Consider the following 24,305-nt stretch of genomic DNA (forward strand, 5'->3'; position numbering starts at 1 on the left):
ACAGTGTTAAGGTGAAGAATAAATACATAGTTATTAACACTTATGTTTGTTATTACCTACAAAGCTAGACTATTATTTATTGTTTCTTTTTTAGTTTCTTAGCCTAGTTCTCCTTGGGAATACTGCACAGTAACGTTGCCAAAGTGTAAACAAAGAAAAAGTCAGTTAGCTGTTGTTTAACATGACATCAAATAGCATTGCCGGTCAAAGGGTTATTTATTCCATTTCTCTACTAAAGAGAGTGACGTCCCCGGAAACCTATGTGATATATTATCATATGTGAAGGGTTCAAAAAGAATGTTTAGGGCATTGAAAGTCCACAACCAACAATTAAAGGTTACCCAAACAAGATGCATTCCGTCAAGCATCTACTTGAACACTTGCGCTGCATAGAAAAGATCTATTACCCTTCAATCAAATGTCACCAGGTAATGAAATATACCATGTAGAACTAATGCATATACTAGTATATGGATATAGTGACAAGCTGCGTACACATGGTGAACAAAAATATAACCACAGATAACCCAGGGGGATACAAAGGACCTATTCTAACGTGCATGCACATGAAGAATATATAGAAATATAAAACGTCAACGCCGGGGAATAATTAACCTGGATAATCCACCTAAACAGAATCCATGCCGACTTACAGAGAGACTCGATTAATAAGCCTCAAAAACAAACTGATATGATGCCCCGGAAGTGATGAGCTGGTAGCAATAATGTGTAGGAGGTGTCTGTATGGTGTACCAAGTGAAGTGAGATGTAGCCCTTACCAATATTAAACTGTTACTTATTATTACATTGGGTACTTAGGGGAAACCCTGTATTTGTTACACGAATTTAACTTTTACCCGCCTTTAGACCCGAGGCTTGATGAGACCAATACATAACAAACCAAATCCAATATGGTCGCCACCAAAAGACATACGAGTATCTTAAAAAATAGTTTGGAAAGAGAATGTATGTAGACAATTTATGGAAAGTTTGGAAGTATACTGCAACTTGTAGATTTAGATAAGAGGCTTGCTGTGGACATGTACCTTAAGAAATGACAATGATGAAAACAGAAATATTTCAACATACTATTATACTGAATTAAGCAACTAAGACATATATTTACCATACTTACCATACATAATAATCATAATGAAAAAAATGCGAAAACGATTTTTCAAGAAAAGTACTCCATACCACGGACTTGTATGATATAGGTCCGTGTCCATACTGAAGCTAAAATTGATTATGAAAACCCTTGGGATTTGACACCATGAAAGGAACAGTCGAAAATGATGGGCATCTAATGCCGGTGCCAAGTTTGAAAGTTATTGCTCGATTGGTTCGTCTGATTACTAAATTTTATATTATCTTCCCTTCGTCCATCGATCTATGAGTCTGGATTTTTTCATATAAACTGGTCGATACTGATATGAATCCAAACTACAACAGTGAATCGAATATGTTTACTGTCTTGAGTTACAGATCCAAAATCCGTCGGAATATATAATAATGGCGGCAATTACAAAAGGGCTCTAAGCAATTATGTCTTTGAACCCGAATGATCATGACCAAGTGATAAAGTGATGCTAATTGCATGTCCCAGGTGAGATTTAACTGGCATTTAACCATCGTTTATGAATGAGGTGCTTCTTATGTTGCTAATGCTCAGTATTAGACTGGGCGCCATTCATACATACCAAAGACTCAAGACTACCATAAAACTGGCTCCTATGATTTGTACCCTGGGGTCCGTTCATTCAGCTTAAATGATGCTTGTCCCTTCCTCTCATGTTCAATTAATGTTTTATTCTTTTGAAACTTTGTTATTCACATGAGTGTACAAGAGTGGATCAGCATACCATAGATAAACGTAGACAGCTCAAATGGCCGTTTCAATTAAAAGGCATTTATGTCTACATTCAAGTTGTTAGTAATATGCTGCATAGATTAACACGAATATATCTGTAGAAGTGTGTTACTTGCACATTTGTGACTAACATATACCCCTAATGACTGACATATATCCCTCATGACTGACATATATCCCAAATGACTTACATATACCCCTAATGACTGACACATATCCCTCATGACTGACATATATCCCAAATGACTTACATATACCCCTAATGACTGACACATATCCCTCATGACTGACATATATCCCAAATGACTTACATATACCCCTAATGACTGACATATATCCCTCATGACTGACATATATCCCAAATGACGTACGTTTACCCCTAATGTTATATCCTATGCTATGTTTACTTATTCTCCGCACCAGTATTTTGCTTAGCTTTTTAATGGCAGAGGGCCTACATAACAATATATCAATATATATGCGGACATTGCAATCGACCCGGTACTTTGGTGTGACGAGCGAACGCTTTCACAGCTAGGCTACCCCACCGCTCCCCTAACAAGATGAGCCATGGGGCCATCTGATCTTCATACCACAAAAAAATGAAACGCCCTAAAATTAACACATCGTTACCTTGAGTCAATTTCGGATATTCATGTGTAATAGTAACATTTACAAGATTGCATATTTTCCATAACTTGTAACAAATTCTTTACCACATGTGCAATTCATTCACAACTTGTGTGACGAAAGTAAAAACTGAGCTATTTTACTTGTAGATCATTTGACTCAAATTGGAACAGAAAACAGGTTGAGGATTCCAATGTTAAATGTTAATTGTTTCTTATCTCCAATTGAGAACACTGTGTGATTATCACATTTATACAATGCCAACACACTATTGGATGCAAGATGATGAGTTAGGTGGCATGAGTTTTTAGTTAATGTTTTGAGGTTGAATTAAGGAAAATAAATAATCGCCTTTCGTGTGTTATAAACCCAAACATCAAAATACACTACATGCATATACAGGAGGCATTACAGTGTGTATAACAGACACATTTAGGATGCAAACATTATGCAGACATCAATTATTGCAGAAAATAAAGCCTATTGGCAAGGCTTTGGTTGAAGACATGATTTTCCTATTGTGTTGAGTAGCGTCAGGTCAAAATTGACTCCATTCATTATAAGCTTCATTCTTGAACTACAATATCTGTGTACTTGACTCGGAAAAGAGTCACCTCACACGCGGGACATATCCCTGACCTAAACACTATACAGCTAGGCTTATACAGGTGAATAGAACTTTTGTCATAATCAGAAATCCTACTTTTTCAAGTACATATATCCAATATATTGTTGCAACTGTTATTTTTGTCATACAGATGGACACAATGTAATCTCACATGGTTAAACACAAGAAAATCAGCCTGAGAAAACCTTTACATTTATTTCAACGGTTTTACATCTTACCGCTGTGTGTGTTAGCTGTGTTGCGAAAAACATTGCTGACATACCAAGATGGCATTTTCCAACAAAACATGACTACATATGCATTTGAACGAGGATAAGAATACGCACATTTGTCAATGATCCAGTTGTTGAAAGGAAGAAATAAATAGGCGAATTCATGCGTTATTTAGAATACACTGCATGGTTTAACAGGGGTCCAAGAATGATAATGCTTTTAATCTTTGATTTTGTTAAAATGTATTATCGAATATGTATACAGCGTTTAATATAACCATCCATAAACAAATTTTCATGACGGAGATGAAATTATGCTACATGATCATGACGTGTATTTATATTTGCCACAGTTATGCGAAAACATTTGTTCATGAAACAACACAGAATGTTCGGAGTGCACATACTGACATAATTTTTATATAGAGGACCTCCGTGTGCTATTAGAGCTACCTATTTCTCATGCATGGATGTGTCGTGGTATGTGATATTAATGCGACCGACAGTATTCAGGGGTACACTACGAATACTCTACATATTTGTAAACCATACACGCCCCGTCACGCGTTTATGTTACACATGTACAATGTATGCTACTGTATTTCAATAACATTTAGTCCTGACAAAAGTCTTCAGCGCAACACCCTGTCAATGCAATGTGTTTGATGTTGTGACTTCAACCTCTCTTCACTATTGGGACGCCCGTCAGCCCTCCTGTTTGTCAACGTGAAGTTTTTGGTTTCAATGCCTTCGTTCGGTTCTATGAACATGACTCATAACTCACCAATAGGTATGAATGATACATGACATATTTACACAGACACGTTTTTCACGTGGGGTATACCCCACCCCAGTCGGTGATATTATTGTTTGACAAGTTTAAGGGAATCGTGTCATTTTACTGAAGATACAAGAGGCAGGCTGTAAGGTAAATATACATATGATGACGGCAATTCGGTTATGTTAGATCAATGCATTCATGCAAAGTTTTAATTCGTCAACCCATAACCAGCTGGGTGTAGTTTGAATATAAAACTATACCGACTTTAATATTCAGCATGCAGTCCGCAAAATAACACCATGAACAATCAGCTACATTTTGACCCTGGTGTTTCCACAGTTGGGTTTTGAAGCTTTCTGGCGTATTTATGCAAATTGTGTCAGTGACGGATACTGCCTGTAGGGCAGGACATGCTTACCGTTTTCGTGAACACATGGTGAAATCACTGGTTTTCAGCGACCTCTTTACATGATTTCCGCCCCTATTTTGCCTTTCACGACAAATGAAATCTGTTTCGATGGATTTCCGCGAATGCTTATCCTCTGGAATTGACTTTTAATATCTAAATAAAACGTAAAGTAATTACTACTGCAGCATTCTGTGTAATAGAATAGATAGCCAGTCCACTCTGTTTGCCATAAACTATGATAAGAGATGACTACTGGGGAGTGGATTGTTACAGTATGTATTTTTTGTCTTAGAAATCTACCCTGTCAGCATGAATCGTATGCGGAGCTCCACTTGTTTGCTTTGACCAGACCTTTTTAATCAAAGTGACGTAGCTGATAAACTGCTTAGTGTGGCGTAAAACAATAAAACTTTATCAAAATAAAGATTTCTTCGCAAAATTGTATATACGAAGACGACAGTATATGTTTGTTGTGAGTGTATCAGGGCGAACGTTTTGTGCAAGTCTTTATACATATTTTCTTTTATGTATGCCCTGTAAGTAATTCAGGTGAAGTGAAATGGATTTAACGTCGCTTTCAAGGTTATTTCACTTACATGACGACACATGTGTGTGTGTGTGTGTGTGTGTGTGTGTGTGTGTGTGTGTGTGTGCGTGCGTGTGTGTGTGGGTGCGCTTGTACTAGTCTGGACGTGTGCCAGTTTTATAGTGCTAGCCCACCGAGAAACCATGCCACAGTTTTAACATGCATAACCCACTCAGACGCATTATACTAACTACGAACCTGTTTTATCCCCTTTTTTCATGCACCAGGAAGACTAGCCAATAATACCATCCTTTATCGTATCTTGCACTGTGTTTTATCATTTAAATGCCGATACCCCTTTTCATGATCTCCCCGAATCAAATCAAGGTATTCTGGTCATGCTTTATGCCCATTAATAATTCTGGCATGGTGATGTGTCTTTAATAATAGCAGGCAATGAAAAACTGGACGCCCCCCATCCTTCACCCTCCAAACCACTCTGTACATGAAGTTAAAGTTTCTTTTAACATTGTTTACTTGGAGGATATAAAATGAACTAAAACTCCATTACACTTCCTTGTCTCCGTTGTTAGGGAACTATTTCAATGCTTAAGAAAACCACCCATGCGCAAAGCAAGGTGGGACGGTCCTCTTTCTGCGACTTGCACCACCTGGCTGTGTGTGGTTTTCCACACATCATATGGTTATGCTGGTGTTTACGCATTTTCCAAGTGTATTTTGTACGAATCAATATCTTTTGAGTAGTATATATTATGCAGTTAAAAATTGTGTGGCGGTAACAATTGAGCATTTAAAAAAAAAAAATAGTCGTAACCCTTAATTGTGGCTCAGCAAATCTGTGTCTGACAATATAAAAATATTATAAATATGCTTCCATTTCATTTGGAAATATTTGTAATTTGAATAATAAAAAATATATATATTTGCAACCAAATGAGAACATATATTCCTCAACAGCATTAATTGACATTCAACATTTCATTAGAACAAATAAACATATATTTATACGAGATATGTTGCCTAAACAGAAATGACATCAGTGTTTTGTCTGAAAATGGAAACCAACAATTGGAGAATTTGTCTTGATACAACATCCTTATTCATACATGCATTGCGAATATAAAGCTGATTCGGTTTAATGTGTACAACTACTGAAATGGATTAAATTGTGTATTAAATGAAAAACAATCTCCCTTCAATTCTCTTTCGTTTCAGCTGGTTACTTCTTAAGTTGAATGCTTGAAATAAATTTGCGATATCTAAAACTGACGTAAACTTTCTAAAAGTAGTATACTTAATGGGGAAATATGGTTTTAGAAGGTAAGCAACACTATTTCAGTTACATAACAGAGCTATATAAAGTACCTCAGCCAGTTATTGGGTTTATGTTAGTAGGTTGAATCTGGTTAGATATTGGTGCGCTCGTCGATAGCAGCTTCAACTGCATTGTATTGCATCACCACAGAACGAAAATTCCTTGTAGGAGACGATGGCTGTGCATTATGAGAGCACATAATATGATATTCTAAACAGTAACGAAAACAAATCAACACATAATTATATGTCAGTAGTTGTGGTTGTTTATATATTGCTGGAGTTCTTGAAAGGTATATTGCAACGTTGCCAGTGTAGTGGAACACGCATACACAATACAAGGTATCAAAGAATAAAATGTACAAATATAATGTCTAACCTTGTCAGATACATTAAATGATATACCAGTACCCCGAATTACTGCAGGTAACATTCTAATCTATTTATTTGTCAGTATTGATTATTAATCCGACCTGTTTTGGTCATCTCCAGTTATTCTCGTATTTCATTTGTCCGTATTCCTTTTGACTCCAACTTAAATTTTATGACCAGGTAAAACCTAGTAATTACCGTCAAATTGATACTTTTTCTGAGGGAGAAAGAAGTACGTTGTTGGTCCATACTTTGAATAACTATATGTAGCAGAAGTAGTTAAACAAAATCAGACCTCTTCAACAATCCCTTTACTATCGATGCACAAAATATGAAATGTCCTATACTCCCTTCACATGGATAGTGATACGTTCATCGCCATGCAGGTACAAGTATGCTGAATCTACACGGAAGACCTATTTCTCCTACATCAACTAACAAATGTCATGCGCTTAAAAACTGTCACAAGAAAGCTTAATTTGGTCCTCTGACATATGTGATTTTGGGTGTTGATTCAAAGTACGGACAGCAATTGTCTATGAGCACCATTGTACGACTTGTAAGACCCAACATAGGCATATTTACCAACATTTTACTCCAAGGCCGTACACAAAGAACACTGTTTCCGTCACCCATTTTTTTTTGTTACTCTTAAGTTCAACATATTGTATTTCATTATCTGTTTCTAGCAGCAAAGACTTATGTATCTTCTCCTGCGACTGTTTTGTCTGTCTATCCTCAGGTCCATGCCAACTCCTATCACTGTGACACATCCTGTAATCAGATGACAGGCGCATGCTTCTCTGGCTGTGATGAAGGCTGGATTAAGGCAGGCGGTTAATGTTAAAAACGTGAACAGCCAGTTATAATAAAAATAACTTAAATGTTAGTTTTATTCCGTGGCACTATTATGTTATTGCAAGGTGTCCTAAATCGTCCAATCTCTTGTTTTCTTCTTCTATCTTATAAGATATTTTGCTGGCAGCTGGATTAACGTGTATTTCTCCTTTCTTATATTTGAAATGGAAGCTATCAAGCTTCGAAGCTTTGTTCAGAGGTAAACTCACTAATACTTATATCTGTCAATGATGGTTAAATCATGTTCTTCAAGGGAAGGTGGGGTTGCCTTGTGGTTAAAGCTGTGTTTGTCACGCCGAAGGCTGGGTTCGATTCTCTACATGAGTACAATGTGTTAAGCATGCCTCGTTTGTCGCTGGTTTAAACTATTTTATTCTCTCCTAGATTCACATCGCACAAGTTGCGTTAGATTCAATAAACGGCACTGTATAAATAATTGTCTTGCTCATCAGGATGTAAGAATGATGTCAGCTGACCCTGGTTTGTACTTCCTGGTACGGGTCAAGGTGAGGGGTTGTGTCAGGAAGCTATTGCCCTGGGTGTCCTATCTACTTGATGGTCTCTGGTGTGGGGCACAGTTACACACTGACTGTATCTAGCATGTCAAAACACAAACTGGCGATGGCTGATTGTGTTTCAAATAATAACCAGCGCTGACAATATTCAACTGTGGAGGCCAATGCTGTAGAGTGTGGTTGGATCTGTGTATCATACTATAGCATAAATAGTGACAAGATGATTGTGCGCATTATCCCATAACACGTATAATGACCAGAGATGAGTATATTATCCGATAACACATATAAAGACCAGAGATGAATGTGTGTATTATGCCATAATACGGTTATGTTTGTGAATCAAATTCAAATATGTGATGACACTCGTGTTTGCGAAAAGGGGACAAGAAGTTTACATGAGCGTTCTTGTCTCCATACATCTTCTTTCCTATCATACGTTTGTCAATCAATCTAGAAGGGGTTTCTCATGCAGACATGCCCTTGACAGAATACAGTTAATTTCTTGTGGAGGCCATGTCTTTCAATTATGTAGATGGAGTGAGTACATTTGGTGTTACGTTGCTTTTAGCAATATTCCAAAAATAGGGGACACCTGAACTATATCGAGCAGGTTACACGAATGTGTGTAATGTACTTAAGGAAACGAGTGTTAGACTTTAGTGTTAGTGTATCTTCTAAGCTATACCGAATGAGTTTTTTGCCAAAACTTTATTATCAGCTGGAAAGATGAAACATGATCTCCTCCATTTGAAATAATGGTACTAAGATACCAATTCAACAAAGTTGTCACATGTTTGACGTCATCACAACTTACACTATCAATGACATCAGAATTACGCTAACACTGTTGTTGATGAACGCGTGGACTAGTTGTCTTTGTTGTGCTATGGGACGTTGTGCAAAGTTGCCTCCCTTAGGCGCGCCATAAACCTATGCTTGTGGGTTCACTGAGACTACGTTTCTAGGTTTGTCAGCACTATAACGTGCTTCAGGGTTGGGGAAAGTGGTAAACGTCTGAGGCCTACATCATTTCGGGGTTTCCTCACACATTGAGATTGTACCGTTACAAAACTGGAATACTGTTCTAATTAGCGTTTAACCCAACTCACCGATTCACCAACAATGTTGTAGGACGCTCGATACCATCAATATCTGTATGCTGCATACTGTTTTTACTATGACTCATATGCACTAAAGCGATGCATACCTTACATTGGCATGTTAATCACGATACCTAGTTTGGGCAAATTTTATCAGCAGTCGTGTTTGTTGCATGATTTGTACGCTCTTATTTCAAGTATCCGGAGGTGAACACGTGTACATTGCGGATATTGTCAGACAGTTAACATGCGTCATCACGTACTGTATGAAGAAGTTGGCATTGCTGTGTTCTCACGTGGTCTGATACGGCATTTCACCAAGTTATCAAAATTCTTAAAGCAATTTAAAATAGTTCCTTGAGTTGATTAAATTAAATTCACTCATCCACTCAGCATAAACGTGGACATAGGTGTACATCTTTTAATACCTATTATGAAATACATTGAAATCTTTGTCACGAGTTGGTCATTAATTATGTACTATAGCTATGATCGCATTCATACATTTAACTATGTTTTGTCTATTTCTTAATTATTTGCAATTCTCTATGCCTTCATTTGTTAACTTATGGACATATGACCACAATGTCCATAACAACCGTCGGCGCACCTCTCACCTTAGACATGAAATACAAGAGTAATCAACATTCTCTGTTCGAATTCCGGTTCGCCTAGATTATTTTTCCGTGTTTGTCAGCACCATATTCGTGCTCGTGGGTTTTACCAAAGTGGTAAAAATCAGAGACGTGCATTATTTTAGGCTTTCCTCCCACAGTAAACTAAACACATTGATATAACTAGAACATCGTTCGAAGCAGCGTTAAAATAATATCGCACTCACTGACTATGATTCAAGTAGATCGGCAGTTAAAAACACGTTGATATGTCAGTCACGAATGAACTTACACTACATAATTAACACTTGAATGTAACACAGTGTGTGTGTTTGTGTGGAGAGGATGTGTGCGATGTTGGTCTAAGGAGTGTAATGTATCCATTTTATGTAACATTCCCCACCTCCGTCTTTAATTTCACCGCCCACTCACTCCCCTATGATAAATGACCTGCCCTTACACCGCCAGACAGTACCAATCCGTAGAAGAAGGCGATTCCAATGATTTACCAAAACTAGTTATGGTTGAATCCCGTGAAGATTCCGGGTTAGAATTGGTTCTCAGGTACACATGCTAGTCGTAAGAGGTGAGCGCAATGTTAAACAACACACAAACAGACACAAGTTATTGTTAGAGCAACAAATTCACCCCATGCGATAAATGCAATGAATAAGCCCCGAATACCGTGAGACTCTCGAATGCATGTAAATTAATTCCTAGTACATAGCCTCTGCTCGGTACAACATACGCTGCTGCTGCATTATACGAGGCAGCCGCCGTGAGGCTGGCAGAAAAAGTCCTGTGCATGTGGATCGCTGTAACCTTGATGTCGCATCAGTCACAAGGACTTAACAGTGAGTAGCAGGCCAGGCAGTAATTATGGCAATCATAACAATATACTGCAAGTAAACCACTTGTATATAAACATATTATACACAATTTAGCAACTGCGGATAGTATGCTGCCAGAATAAGATTCTTGTACTGTCAGCATAAATTACTTCCCTTGTGTTGAAATGAGTTTAATACCCAACTGGATGCTAGAGCAAAGCCACGGGCTCTGGTTAAAATGAGCGTTTGTTTTCTGGGTCACTTGTGGAAAAACTATACACAATTCGTTGATCCAACAAACATAATTCATACAATAGCGAACTTTGAGCTGCATTCACCTTAATATTTATACCGACGCCTGGACGAGAGCTCGTTGGCTTTCCGTTTGTATCCACTGATTCAGCCGATGTTCTCGGAAGTACTTTATCGTTATATCACAATAAAGTACTGATACTCATCCCACTTTCGCAAAGATAATACTACATGTCCACATGTGCTGTGTGCAGTTTGGAGACTCCTGTAGCTACCCCTGTCATTATTGAATCTCACCCCTCTCTATCTCTGCCAAGGTTTCCGCCCAACAGGAGAATTTGGAGATTCCTGTAGCTACCCCTGTCATTGCTGAAACTCACCCCTCTCTATCTCTGCCCAGGTTTCCGCCCAACATTGCAGTTTGGAGACTCCTGTAGCTACCCCTGTCATTGCTGAATCTCACCCCTCTCACCCCTCTGTATCTCTGCCCAGCTTTCCGCTCAAAAGGGCAGCTTGGAGACTCATGTAGCTACCCCTGTCTTTGCTGAATCTCACCCCTCTGTATCTCTGCCCACGTTCTCGCCCAACAGGACAGTTTGGAGACTCTTGTAGCTACCCCTGTCTTGGCTGAATCTCACCCCTCTGTATCTCTGCCCAGGTTTCCGCCCAACAGGACAGTTTGGAGACTCCTGTAGCTACCCCTGTCATTTCTGAATCTCACCCCTCTGTAACTCTGCCAAGGTTTCCGCCCAACAGGACAGTTTGGAGACTCATGTAGCTACCCCTGTCATTGCTGAAACTCACCCCTCTGTATCTCTGCCCACGTTCTCGCCCAACATGACAGTTTGGAGACTCTTGTAGCTACCCCTGTCTTGGCTGAATCTCACCCCTCTGTATCTCTGCCCAGGTTTCCGCCCAACAGGACAGTTTGGAGACTCCTGTAGCTACCCCTGTCATTTCTGAATCTCACCCCTCTGTAACTCTGCCCAGGTTTCCGCCCAACAGGACAGTTTGGAGACTCATGTAGCTACCCCTGTCATTGCTGAAACTCACCCCTCTGTATCTCTGCCCACGTTCTCGCCCAACAGGACAGTTTGGAGACTCTTGTAGCTACCCCTGTCTTTGCTGAATCTCACCCCTCTGTATCTCTGCCCAGGTTTCCGCCCAACAGGACAGTTTGGAGACTCCTGTAGCTACCCCTGTCATTGCTGAATCTCACCCCTCTGTATCTCTGCCCAGGTTTCCGCCCAACAGGAGAGTTTGGAGATTCCTGTAGCTACCCCTGTCATTGCTGAAACTCACCCCTCTCTATCTCTGCCCAGGTTTCCGCTCAACATTGCAGTTTGGAGACTCCTGTAGCTACCCCTGTCATTGCTGAATCTCACCCCTCTCACCCCTCTGTATCTCTGCCCAGCTTTCCGCTCAAAAGGGCAGCTTGGAGACTCATGTAGCTACCCCTGTCTTTGCTGAATCTCACCCCTCTGTATCTCTGCCCACGTTCTCGCCCAACAGGACAGTTTGGAGACTCCTGTAGCTACCCCTGTCTTTGCTGAATCTCACCCCTCTGTATCTCTGCCCAGGTTTCCGTCCAACAGGACAGTTTGGAGACTCCTGTAGCTACCCCTGTCATTTCTGAATCTCACCCCTCTGTAACTATGCCGAGGTTTCCGCCCAACAGGACAGTTTGGAGACTCATGTAGCTACCCCTGTCATTGCTGAAACTCACCCCTCTGTATCTCTGCCCAGGTTTCCGCCCAACAGGTCAGTTTGGAGACTCATGTAGCTACCCCTGTCATTGCTGAAACTCATCCCTCTGTATCTCTGCCCACGTTCTCGCCCAACAGGACAGTTTGGAGACTCATGTAGCTACCCCTGTCTTTGCTGAATCTCACCCCTCTTTATCTCTGCCCAGGTTTCCGCCCAACATTGCAGTTTAGAGATTCCTGTAGCTACCCCTGTCATTGCTGAAACTCACCCCTCTATATCTCTGCCCAGGTTTCCGCCCAACAGGTCAGTTTGGAGACTCCTGTAGCTACCCCTGTCATTGCTGAAACTCACCCCTCTGTATCTCTGCCCACGTTCTCGCCCAACAGAACAGTTTGGAGACTCATGTAGCTACCCCTGTCTTTGCTGAATCTCACCCCTCTGTATCTCTGCCCAGGTTTCCACCCAAAAGGGCAGTTTGGAGACGACTCCTGTAGCTACATCTGTCACTGTTGAAACTCACCTTTCTATATCTCTCCCGAGGTTCCGCCCACCAGGAAAGCTTGGATACGTCCATCGCCACTCCTATCATTTTTTATATCACCTCTCTTTATATCTCTCAGTTTCCTGTCCTCAAGGAACGTTTGGACACTCATGTACCTATGCTTGCAACTGTGGCACATCCTGTAACAGTACAACAGGTGTTTGTTCTGGCGGTTGTGATGTTGGGTGGAGGGAAGGACATGGGACGCTCTGTCAAAAGAGTAAGTGGAATCGTTTATACATACGAGACATATAATAATTGACATTTGTCTAGTTTGTCTGGCAACTGGTTTGCGTTTCTGGAATCGGTCCTCGAACATTAGTCCCGAACCTATCGATTTCCGGCAAAAGAGGCCATACATCACAATAGTGGTTATTAATGGAGAATCCGTACAGGTTGTAACAGAATACGAGTACCTCGGGACTATCATTGACAACAACTTCAGGTTTCCTCAAAAGACAGATGCCATGTTCAGCAAGTGTCTATCTCGCCTCTACTTTTTTTTAAGAAAAGAAAGATCTTTTAATATTTTCTCAACAATAATGTTGTTAATTTTATCAAACATATAATCAGTCTGTTTTAACTTTCGTTGTACAGTTATGCTGTAATGCTGTTAAGGTGGTCTCTCACTCCATAATAGGATTAAACTGAAGACAATTGTGAGATTAGAAGGAAGGATTTGCCAGATGTGTATGTCAGAACCTTGATGTTTTATAGGAATACCACAAGAAGGTTGCAAATATTACCTCGCGAATGTTAGACGATTCATCTCACTTTAAAACTCGAAGTTAGTCTGTTTACCACCTGCACGACGATTTCACATGTCGAAAGTTTAATCTAAATAACCCAAAACCTCTTTTATTCCAGTTATCACATTAGTTAAAGCATGTGTCAAATGTTTTTCCTGTTGCAGGTTTCATGTTACGTCTAGATTTTAAATCTGTATCTGTATTCGTTTAATCCCATTTATGTATTTCGTTTTGTGTAACATTTGTGAAGCTCGTATGTAAGACGAATTCTCTACTGGCGATAAAGAAGTACCGACACTGTATAATACAAAAGATATCAGTAATTCTCCGTAGCTCTTTACATAAACACTCACAGTTGCTATGATGTAACTCTAAAATATTTTGATGTCATTACTCATTGGGTGATGTCATACTATTTCCTTCTAACTTAACCCGCTTAATCAACATAATGTAGAAAACACAACGAAATCGAAGTTGTTCTGATTAATATTTATCAACCTAAGATATAAATAGTATGATATCAGTTTTCGTGTTAGGCTAATGACGTTTTGTCTTGTGTATCTTTACCTGAGAGCAGTTGCATAATCGATATCAGTTTAACATTTCTCATTAACAAACGAAACAGTGTCAAATACATACACCATCAGCTGTCATTGTGCCAGATTATACCCAATAACTGCTCCAAACATAATATTTCAAGTTAATTTCAATGGCTGATATTTTACAGAAAATATTGCCTACAGAAAGACAGTATCAGGTTCAGGAGATTACACGCCAGTGTGGACGGCAGGGAAAGCTGCGGACGGGAACCGAGACCAAGATGTAAACCACAACTCCTGTTACCTCTCACTTTACTACCCGACCTTCTGGTGGGTGGACCTGGCAGCTGAGTACAGAATACACTCCGTCAGGATCTACAACAGGGCTGGATGTAAGATGTTATCCCCCCCACCCACCCATGTTGACATGTCTACTACGTCTTTAATTTGAATATCAGTTTAGTGTAGGCATAACTGTTATAATATAATATCTAAGGTTTAGAAGACAGGCACATTACAAAATCTTAATAAACGTTTCTTTGGCTCAACACTTAATATAACTTTTAGTGAATTTCCAGATCCTCATAGACTTGCCGACTGCAGCATCTCCGTTGGACCAAGATCTGATGCGGATACAGTCTGCTACACTTTCCCGTCTCATCCCCAAAATATCTCTGACGTAATGGACCTGACATGTGATGGGACAGGAAGATTCTTCATCATCAGGAATCCCGGCAGAGCACCTCGGCAATATGATGATACCCTCAATATATGTGAGGTAGAGATATATGGTTGGTGTTCTTCCTCACATTACATTCAAACAACACGCAATTCCTGGGAAGTCAAGAGCATGAGACATTGAGAACTATTGACAAATGCCATTTGCATTAACATTACAATGTGTTCTACATTTCAACACCATGTTACATATTCTTACACAGTATGTTCGAATGGAACTTTCGGCCCAAACTGCAGCGAGTTCTGTCACTGTCTGACTTCAACATGTGACCACGTGACAGGGGCGTGCCCTGATGGTTGCCGTCCAGGCTGGAAGGGAGATAATTGCTCCACACGTAAGAAACGTGAATTCATATGTCATCTCACATGTTTTATCACAGGCATAATGAATTATGAATTAACCATAGCTAAAAAACATCATATATATGAACACATATCATGTATTGCTCCACATTGTAACACTGTGGTTTATATTCCAACACAGAATGTTCGGGAGGAACGTTCGGCCCAAACTGCAGCGAGTTCTGTCACTGTCTGAACTCAACATGTGACCACGTGACAGGGGCGTGTCCTGGTGGTTGCCGTCCAGGCTGGAAGGGAGATAACTGCTCCACACGTACGAGTTTTATCATCAGTTTATTTATCATATGATATGAACACACAACGCCATTTAGAAAGTGGTCAAACGTAACAACTGTTATATTTGGGATAACATTTCCTCAGTGAAGTTCAAATACTAGTACGACAATTTTAGGTTACGTCCCAACTAGGATTCGAACCCACACTGTTAGAGTGGGGCACCAAATCGGCAGCACACAAAGTCAGCGATCTAACCCATTTAGCCACCGAGGCTTCAACAAAATGAAAGTCAATCAGCTACATCGCGTACTTTGTCTACCCCAACATATAATATCTTAAGGCAGATAGCAGATACCCGCCACCCCCCACCTATATATATACAAAACATACCATGCCAACTTTTAAATTTAATTTTTGAAGGCTGCTCTGTTGGGTCATATGGAATAAACTGCCAGAAATCCTGCTCCAACCGAAAGTGTACCAGTGATAGTTCGTCATGTGATCGCCGTAGCGGGTCATGTGACACTGGGTGTCGAGCTGGCTGGAAACAGTCCGACTGTACACAAGGTGAGATATGTACCTGGGTTCATAAAATGAACGACATTGAACAGAAATTTTTATATCATTAATTTGCCCCCAAAGCAACATTGTTCATTCTACCTTTACGTGATCCTATGCAGAGCGCACAGGTCACACAAATCAGGTGCAGTTAAGCAGCGTTGGTCCCGGCGAGTCCTTGGATGGGTGACCGCGTTTAGGCAGCCTGGCTCCTTGGAGTCTCCAGGGCTTCGGTTCTGTCACACACTGAAGTACATGTAACACATGGGCAAATGACTCTGTTCCAAGTGTGCCTCTGTTCATCCAACAGTGAGTGGGTACCCGGTAGGATGAGAAGGCAATGAGGTTGTTTACCTTCTAATGCCTAACAGGCAGATTTGGTTGTGTATCCCACTGAGATGAGACTGATTGTTGAGTGCACACTGATCAAGTGACCGGGGTACTCATATCGCTTTGAGCATGCCCCAGTGTGGTGAGGAAATATACAGTACATGCATATATAAATAAATGGTCTATTATTCATTTATTGCGTTAAAGTTTACGTTAACCTAGTCATTATTATATTCAATCTTACTGGAATTGACTGTGGAACACTTAATTATCAGTCTACACCTTACAGGATAGTAAAAATACATGTAAGCAGAAATTGCTTTCAAATTCCATCTGTATTTCCTCCTTAGAATGCGACGGTCTCCATTACGGAACCAACTGCCGCAGAGCGTGTGCAGACAAACGTTGTGCCCTCAACACTTCCTGGTGTGATCATGTGACAGGGATCTGTGACACAGGTGTCTGTCAAGCTGGACGGAAGGGAATCGCATGCACTGAGGGTAAGGACCTGACATTTGCACCCCTTTGTTAATAATTATAAACAGACACAAAAGTAAGTGCCATCATGTTCCTTGTAATCATAATGTGAAAGCACGCAGCACAAACATAATCTTAATACTCCAAATATATACATATCATTTTCACTATTATTTTTGCTTCTTTCACCCCCCTATGTTAATATATGTACAATCGTTAGCGTCTTATGTGTGCTACTTGAACACACATTGGAATTCGGCCATAAGAACCGTGCCAATTTACGCTTGTCAGGAGGGTACACAAAGTGTCTTATTTTTGTGGAAGCCTCGGTAGCTAGGTGGGTTACATCGCTTACTTTGTGTGCTGGCGATTAGATGCTTTACTCTGGCAATCCTAGACGGGACCCAACCAAAATAGTACCAGAATCTGTACTTTACTAAGAAAGTGTTATCCCAAATATAACATTTGTTACATGTGTGCTACTTGTTTTCCATTACCTGTTGCTGTTAATTTCAATCTGCTGAGTATCACAACATATCATGCATTACCTTTTTGTTGTCACTCCGGTTGATAAAAGTGTAAGAATCTGTATCCAAACGTCCCTATATGCAAAACATCCGAAGTTGTTACCCATAAGTTTGTACTTTTTCTTACTTACTCACCAACTTTCAGAATGCCAGTCACCAAGTATTACAACAACAATAAAGGGATTAGGGATAAAGTAAGGGACCGTCTCAGGAAAAATGTTCACACCTTGTCAGTGAGCACAGTGGTGGTAGGCGAAATGTCATCAAATGTTCTCTCGTTTATAATTCGTGGTGTTCACTTGTTATAATGGGTGTCCCCCATTTTACTTAAATGTGTGGCATCGTATTGCTTGAAAGATAAAAACAAAATGAGAAATGTCACCGTTGTGCTTGTTATTTTGAATAGATTCACACGGATTCACAGAATCACAGTGTAGAGGTACTGAAAAGCGTATGCTAAATAGTCCGATTCCTGAAATGAACGGTTTTAGAAGAATATGAATTGATATAGTTTAAACATATTTTATTCGACTTCAACTTGATAGGGATTTGGTAAACATGCCTTACTGGCTTATTCAAATAACACTCCCTGTTACATAATTACAGTTATGTAGACATCCAATTTTTAAGGTAAAGAAACAATATAAATTATATTCTAGGAAGGCCACTCATGTTATCAACACTATTGATGTGCATAAAAGCGTAATATGTATTCCAACTCAAATGTACACAATATTTTAATTTTCTATGAAATCATGGACAGACATAAGTAAGTTGTGGTTGACATCTCTTGTTTAATTCTTGTAACCATACAATGCTGTTTTCAGATGAAAACTTTTTGTGTAGTAGTATACAACACTTCTAATTTTAGGAAAACTATAACGAGCGAAGAGGAAGTGAAGTTGATACATGTTTCAAGTTTATGACTATTAGGATCACTGCATCAAATTCTATTTTCTTGTAATTGAATACCATTTCTTAAACTTTAATGATGATCCAAATCTATCTGACGAGGAAGGAGATTACACAGATATTCCGGAGCAATATTGTTTATCGTTTTGTAATGTAAACACAATGTCTTGATTTATCTTACTTTCTTGACAGGCTGTAGACAATTTCAGATATTTGCTCAAGACATCAAGTTGAAGTTTTTCTAGGAGTAGTTCCTGTTGTTGTGAACAATTATCCCATATATTGAACTTGTTTTCGAGTACAGGCAAAATATCATATAAACACATTGTTTCTTGCGTTTTCTGGGTCCAGGGGTATTTATAACTCCTTAGAAATTAATCAAAGATCTAGTTTTCTTAACAATGTTACTGACATCAACATACGCCACGACATCCCACACATCTTCCCTATTTAACATTATGTATATTGGAGACTAATTTCTGTAAAGGCAGTGGGACTATCTCATTTATCAGCCTGTGTCTGTTCTGAAAAATATTCAATAAAAAAATTGGTTATTTCAATATCTGAATCATAAACAGTGTCATTATCAACTATTAACGGAAAAGGAGATGCCATCGTCTCGATCTAAAAAGTATGAATTGATGTTAATGTGACAGCTAATTATTTTGTCTTTATTCGTCGTATTTGCTTGTATAAAATATATGATTAATTGAATTGTGTTTACTACTATTTCTAATGTATGTTTTGATAAAGTGTATGTATGTTAATGTAGTCTTTCCAAGACGGGGGCACTGGTGGCCCAGTCGTCTAAGATGCCGCAATACGCCATGCAGAGTTGTGTCCCTTGGGCACGCAAGAAATCTATGATCCCAGTTCGCCCCGATTATGTTTCTAGGTTTGTCAGCACCATACCCGTGCTCGTGGGTTTCACCGAAGTGGTAAACGTCTGAGACCTGCATCACTTCGGGCTTTCCTCCCACATTAAACTGACACACCGTGATATAACTGGAATACTGTTAAAGCGGCGTTAAACCCAACTCACTCACTCACTCACTTTCCTAGAATACTGTTGAACAGTGTCAGTCTTTACAAGACCCACTCGCACTTTGCAAAACCCTCGAAATGTAACCGTGACAATACTGATCATGATGATTTGTGTTTCTTTTAACGTCATACCTTTCATTTGATGCATGCACAGCTCACTCCACAATACACCTTTAAGTCACACAAAGAAAGTTTGTATAAGCATTCATCTTCATCTCTTCGAAATCATTAGCTATGTGAATAGTTCTGTGTAAATAATGTGTGAAAAAGCTTCATGTTGCCAAATGTAATTATTGATTCATAAAATTGAGCTGCACCCCATTTGTAATATATTTACTCAACATAAATATACTTGCGATCGGTTGAGAAAATAATTTCATTTAAACTGATTTATTCTACCATTGTCCTTCTATTCTTGATAAGTTTATATTTGTATCAAGTCGTAACCTTCTTTATAATGTTTGTTTCATGTAGCTGCGCCTAGCAAGACTACAAGCACCGTAGTTATTGTGTCGTGTTCTGTCGGTGTCCTGGTGCTTCTACTTGTTGCTGTAGGGGTCGTCGTGTGGAGGACAAAGAGGTAGTCACCATCCATCTGTAACTGTAACTCGTGCTTACGGTTTCTTTGAAACGTTTGTAGCAAGTCTACCGACCTTACTTTAACAACGTGATTTGCCACACTTCTTCTGCTACTTTCACCACTTCTAGTACATATACTTAAAAGGTCTTCTACAACTGCTTCCATCACTTCTGTTTTTACCATAGCTAATGACATTACTTCTTAAAGGACTTCTGAAATTCCATCACTTCTGTTTTTACCATAGCTACTTCTTTAAGAGACATTTACAAGTTGGATTGCTAAGTAAGGATAAGATATATGGATGAACAACTTCTTAAATCCCCATTGTTAAAAAGAAGTTGTTCATCCATATATCCTACCATTACTTACCATACCTACTTCCATCACTATACAATTGACTTCTAGTACTGCTGCCACTGATTATTACTGTACCTACTGTCCCCACTTAAAAATACTCCCACCACCTCATTTATCATTACCATAACTCATGTCAACCCTACTCACGAGACGTCTACTACTGACGCAATAATAAGTTTAGTTTGCTATTTCGCTGCCAGGACGCTTTCACAACCAACAATATTTCTATCACGGAGGACAAGGGTGGCTCAGTTCAGAGTTGCGTCCCTTAGGCGTCTCAGCATTCAAATCCCAGCTTACACCTGATTATGTTTCTATGTTTGTCAACACCATGTCCGTACTGACCGCTTTCACCAAACTAGTAAACGCCTAAAACCTGCATCTCAGTGCATTCTTTCCACACCAAGCTGAACGCCTAAGGCCACCTCACTTCTACTCAAAGACCACTACTTTTGTCAACCGCTGCTTCTAAGATATGTTACTACTGATACAACTGACCCCAACAATGCTGCTACAATCTATTTTTGAAAATTTGAAAACGTAAATTAATGCTTTCAAAATGTTAACAAAGTAAAACACAATAACCAGGTATAGGCACTGTAACTTGGCTGATAGCGTGTCAGTATATCCAGTGGCATGGAGCTTCGCTGATACATCCAACCACCAGTTTGTCTTGGCAGAAATATTTGCAGGTAGCCTTTACTCGACTATTGCTGTCTTTGGCGTCAGCCCAGATTTATCATCGTCTTCATTATAATTCCTACTACCTATATCTCTGCCTCTTTCAGACGGACGATACAGAATCACCAGGATGACATACACCTGCATGAAGTACCAGCTGAAGACCTTTCACCAGAAACAGCAGAGGAACCTACCCGTTCCACATATGCATCGCTGGGCGACAGATCCGAAGCTGACAACAGGCAGTACGAAGCCCTTCGTGTAACCGGAAGTGATATGTACATTAACTGTTAGGTTAGAATAACACTGACATTTATAATAATTCGGTCTTGTCGCTGTCCAAGAGGACCTCACCCATCACTGGCAAGACTCCAGTTGGAACTATTGTTTTTAGAGCCACTATCGTACAATTCAAACAGGCCGCAGTCGTAAACATAATCTAACTTTTGAAATTGTTTCCGGTTGTTTTTGTCTTCAAATCAAATATAAATTGGAATTTATTGTTGTTGATGTATTATGTACATAGCAGAAGAGGTGGCCTTACTGTTTGGACCATTCTATCCGGTGATGATGAACTTGATATGGATATGCATGAATTCGGCTAAATGTCCTGTCCATGACGATACACGTGAGCAGAAAGGGAATTGCTTGACTGTAATGTTGGGATCCTCCGACATTCCGTAGTAATAAATGTTGTGCGCCTCGGTGGGCGTGGCTTAAGCTTTAACATTCATTGGGAAATGAATGCAATACCACGTGACCAATTCAGCTAATCAGAATGCAGGAATTACAACGAACATAACGAAAATTTAATTATTACTGAAATATAACATCTACTCTGTTCAATCAATAACATTATTGGTGCTGTGTCGATGCCAAACGATGACATCAAATTGCCTTTGTGTTTTCTGCCTAAACAAATTCACAATCAAAACCACCAAAACCACTTTTGTTGATAAATCGTTAACTTTTTTTTATTCAAACTGGTAAATTTGTTATTGTTGCACAATGCATTACTGAAGCAGATTTGGTGATTGTGTGATATACAATGACATTGTCCTTTTAGCTTCTACATCATGTCGTCTATGTTATGTCTGCTGGGCAGAGTTACGTCCCTTGGGAACGCTAGAAACCTATGATTGGGGGTTCGAATCCCAGTTCGCCCTGTTTATCTTCCTAGGTTTGTCAGCACCATACCCGTTCTCGTGAGTTTCGCCAAATTGGTGAACGTCTGAGACCTGCATCACTTCGGGCTTTCCTCCCACATTAAACTGACACACCGTGATATAACTGGAATACTGTTAAAAGCGGCGTAAACCTAACTCACTCACTCACTCATTCTACATCATGTATATAACTGTATGATTCTGACAATAAAACTGGCAAAAGGAAACAGACTTTATTCACTCAAGTGTTATATTGATTTGCAACATGTTTAGGCTCAGGTTATTATCCAGTTTATAATCAGAATATTATTCGAGCGCACACTGATCTTTAGCGCAGGTTAGCAGTGCAACCCTTGAGCATGTTTTAGGATGAGGATGTGGAATATGCAGACTATAATGACACATGAATTTGTTGTCAATTCCGTCAACTGTAAAAGGATAGGACGAACACGCTGGTTGAACCGGATAGTAACTGAGTGAAGAACTTCCTCCCACACTGTCACATCCTTATAACCACGCACTTTATTTACGCTTGTTTAATCGGTCCCACGCATGCTTAATCTGTCTCATCAACACGTTCCACACATTATAATGTGTTTTCTCCTAAACAGCAACTGAATCACAATGAATAAGTTCCCCTTGTTTGTTGCTTGTTAGTGTAGAATGGCAGGCTAAAGTAATAACTGTACATGTCTCGTTTTACACAGTAACAATTTCAGGTTACTCATTCTTTATATAACATGATAGCCGGAATCCAGTAGCGTGGTGAGGAAGTGAACCCGTCACATAGAGCTGCACCTTAGATGATTATGAGCACTTCAGCGTTACGACCGTAATAACACACTTAAACCACAAGGATGTCTCTACGGTCTACTTGTTATTTGTAGTACACCTAAGAATTGACATCCACATGTTTATGCGTTTATTGGGGCATAAAGTTAAAATGCAGTGCCCAATGTGTTAATCCGTATGACTTTTTATGCAAATTGTACACAACGGTTTCAACGTAATAATCTCCATGAGGTGAGGTGAGGTGAAATGGGGTTTAACGTCGCGTCCAATATTATTGCACTTATATAGCGACGTGCATGTACGTGTGTGTGTGTGTGTGTGTGTGTGTGTTTGTGTTTGTGTGGCTGCTTGTACTAGTCCGGACTGATGCCGATTTATAGTGCTAGCTCACTGAGATACAATGCCGCAGGTTAACATGAATACCCCACTCGGACACAGTATACTGACTCCGAGCCGACCAGTCCTTGTTAATGCCGAGCGCCAGACAAGGTAACAACAAGTACCATCTTTTAACGTCTTTTGGTATGACGCGGTCGGGGATCGAACCCCGGACCTTCCGCTCTCCGGGCGGACGCTCTACCACTAGACCACGGAGGCGGTCTAATCTCCGTGAACGCAAAACTAACATATTATAAACAAATAAGTCAACAATCATAACTTACAGATTGCGTATTGTATCATTAACACAAAAAACACTGCAGAGAGCGATCCGAAATAACCTATATCGTTAAGCGTAATAATGCAAATCTTCCATGAGCCAATCAGGAAACAATAGTCCTCTAGTGGGCGTTGCCTGAATAGTTTTGGGTGATAGGAACATAAATGTATGAACTTTTGCTTGGAATTACTTGCCAAATATTGATAAAGCATGTCATGGAATCACTTGCTAAATAGAGATAAAGGCATGTTATGTATTCACGTGCCAAATATAGGCACAGTATTAGGGATAAAATACGAATTCCACCCTTAATTAAACGTCGTTTGTGGTTGTTCCGAAGACTTATCGACAAAAGGGAGCTTCGACCACCGCGGGACACGCTGACACCGTCGACATGACTCCAGTGTCACCTCCTACATCTGTTGTAATGTATCT

The 24,305-nt window shown here is 39.8% G+C and overlaps 1 protein-coding gene and 1 long non-coding RNA gene across 2 annotated transcripts; both read left to right on the plus strand.

Moving 5' to 3' along the window:
- The first annotated feature begins 10,641 nt into the window (after window positions 1-10,641).
- LOC139478694 (uncharacterized) lies at window positions 10,642-15,142 on the plus strand. The gene is made up of 4 exons (XR_011654323.1): window positions 10,642-10,707; window positions 13,263-13,403; window positions 14,660-14,863; window positions 15,050-15,142. It is a non-coding gene; the product is annotated as an uncharacterized lncRNA (long non-coding RNA).
- Window positions 15,143-15,153: 11 nt separating this feature from the next.
- Window positions 15,154-22,235, plus strand: LOC139479509 (multiple epidermal growth factor-like domains protein 11). Its single transcript, XM_071262354.1, has 6 exons — window positions 15,154-15,262; window positions 15,694-15,825; window positions 16,209-16,355; window positions 17,027-17,176; window positions 20,111-20,216; window positions 21,362-22,235. Exons 1-6 carry the CDS (start codon window positions 15,154-15,156, stop codon window positions 21,546-21,548), a joined length of 831 nt encoding a protein of 276 aa, XP_071118455.1. The 3' UTR covers window positions 21,549-22,235.
- The last annotated feature ends 2,070 nt before the right edge of the window (window positions 22,236-24,305 follow it).

This window comes from Haliotis cracherodii, unplaced genomic scaffold (genome assembly GCF_022045235.1).
Source record: "Haliotis cracherodii isolate W230 unplaced genomic scaffold, xgHalCrac1.p SCAF_4, whole genome shotgun sequence".
NCBI lineage: Eukaryota > Metazoa > Mollusca > Gastropoda > Lepetellida > Haliotidae > Haliotis > Haliotis cracherodii.

What these genes read in the sequence shown, in the direction of transcription:
- LOC139479509 (XM_071262354.1), top strand. Translation starts at nt 15,154, where the DNA reads ATGGACCTGACATGTGATGGGACAGGAAGATTCTTCATCATCAGGAAT. An exon ending in ATGTGAGGTAGAGATATATG is followed by an intron (nt 15,263 to 15,693) that starts GTTGGTGTTCTT and finishes ATTCCAACACAG; the next exon opens with AATGTTCGGGAGGAACGTTC. An exon ending in ACAGTCCGACTGTACACAAG is followed by an intron (nt 16,356 to 17,026) that starts GTGAGATATGTA and finishes TTTCCTCCTTAG; the next exon opens with AATGCGACGGTCTCCATTAC.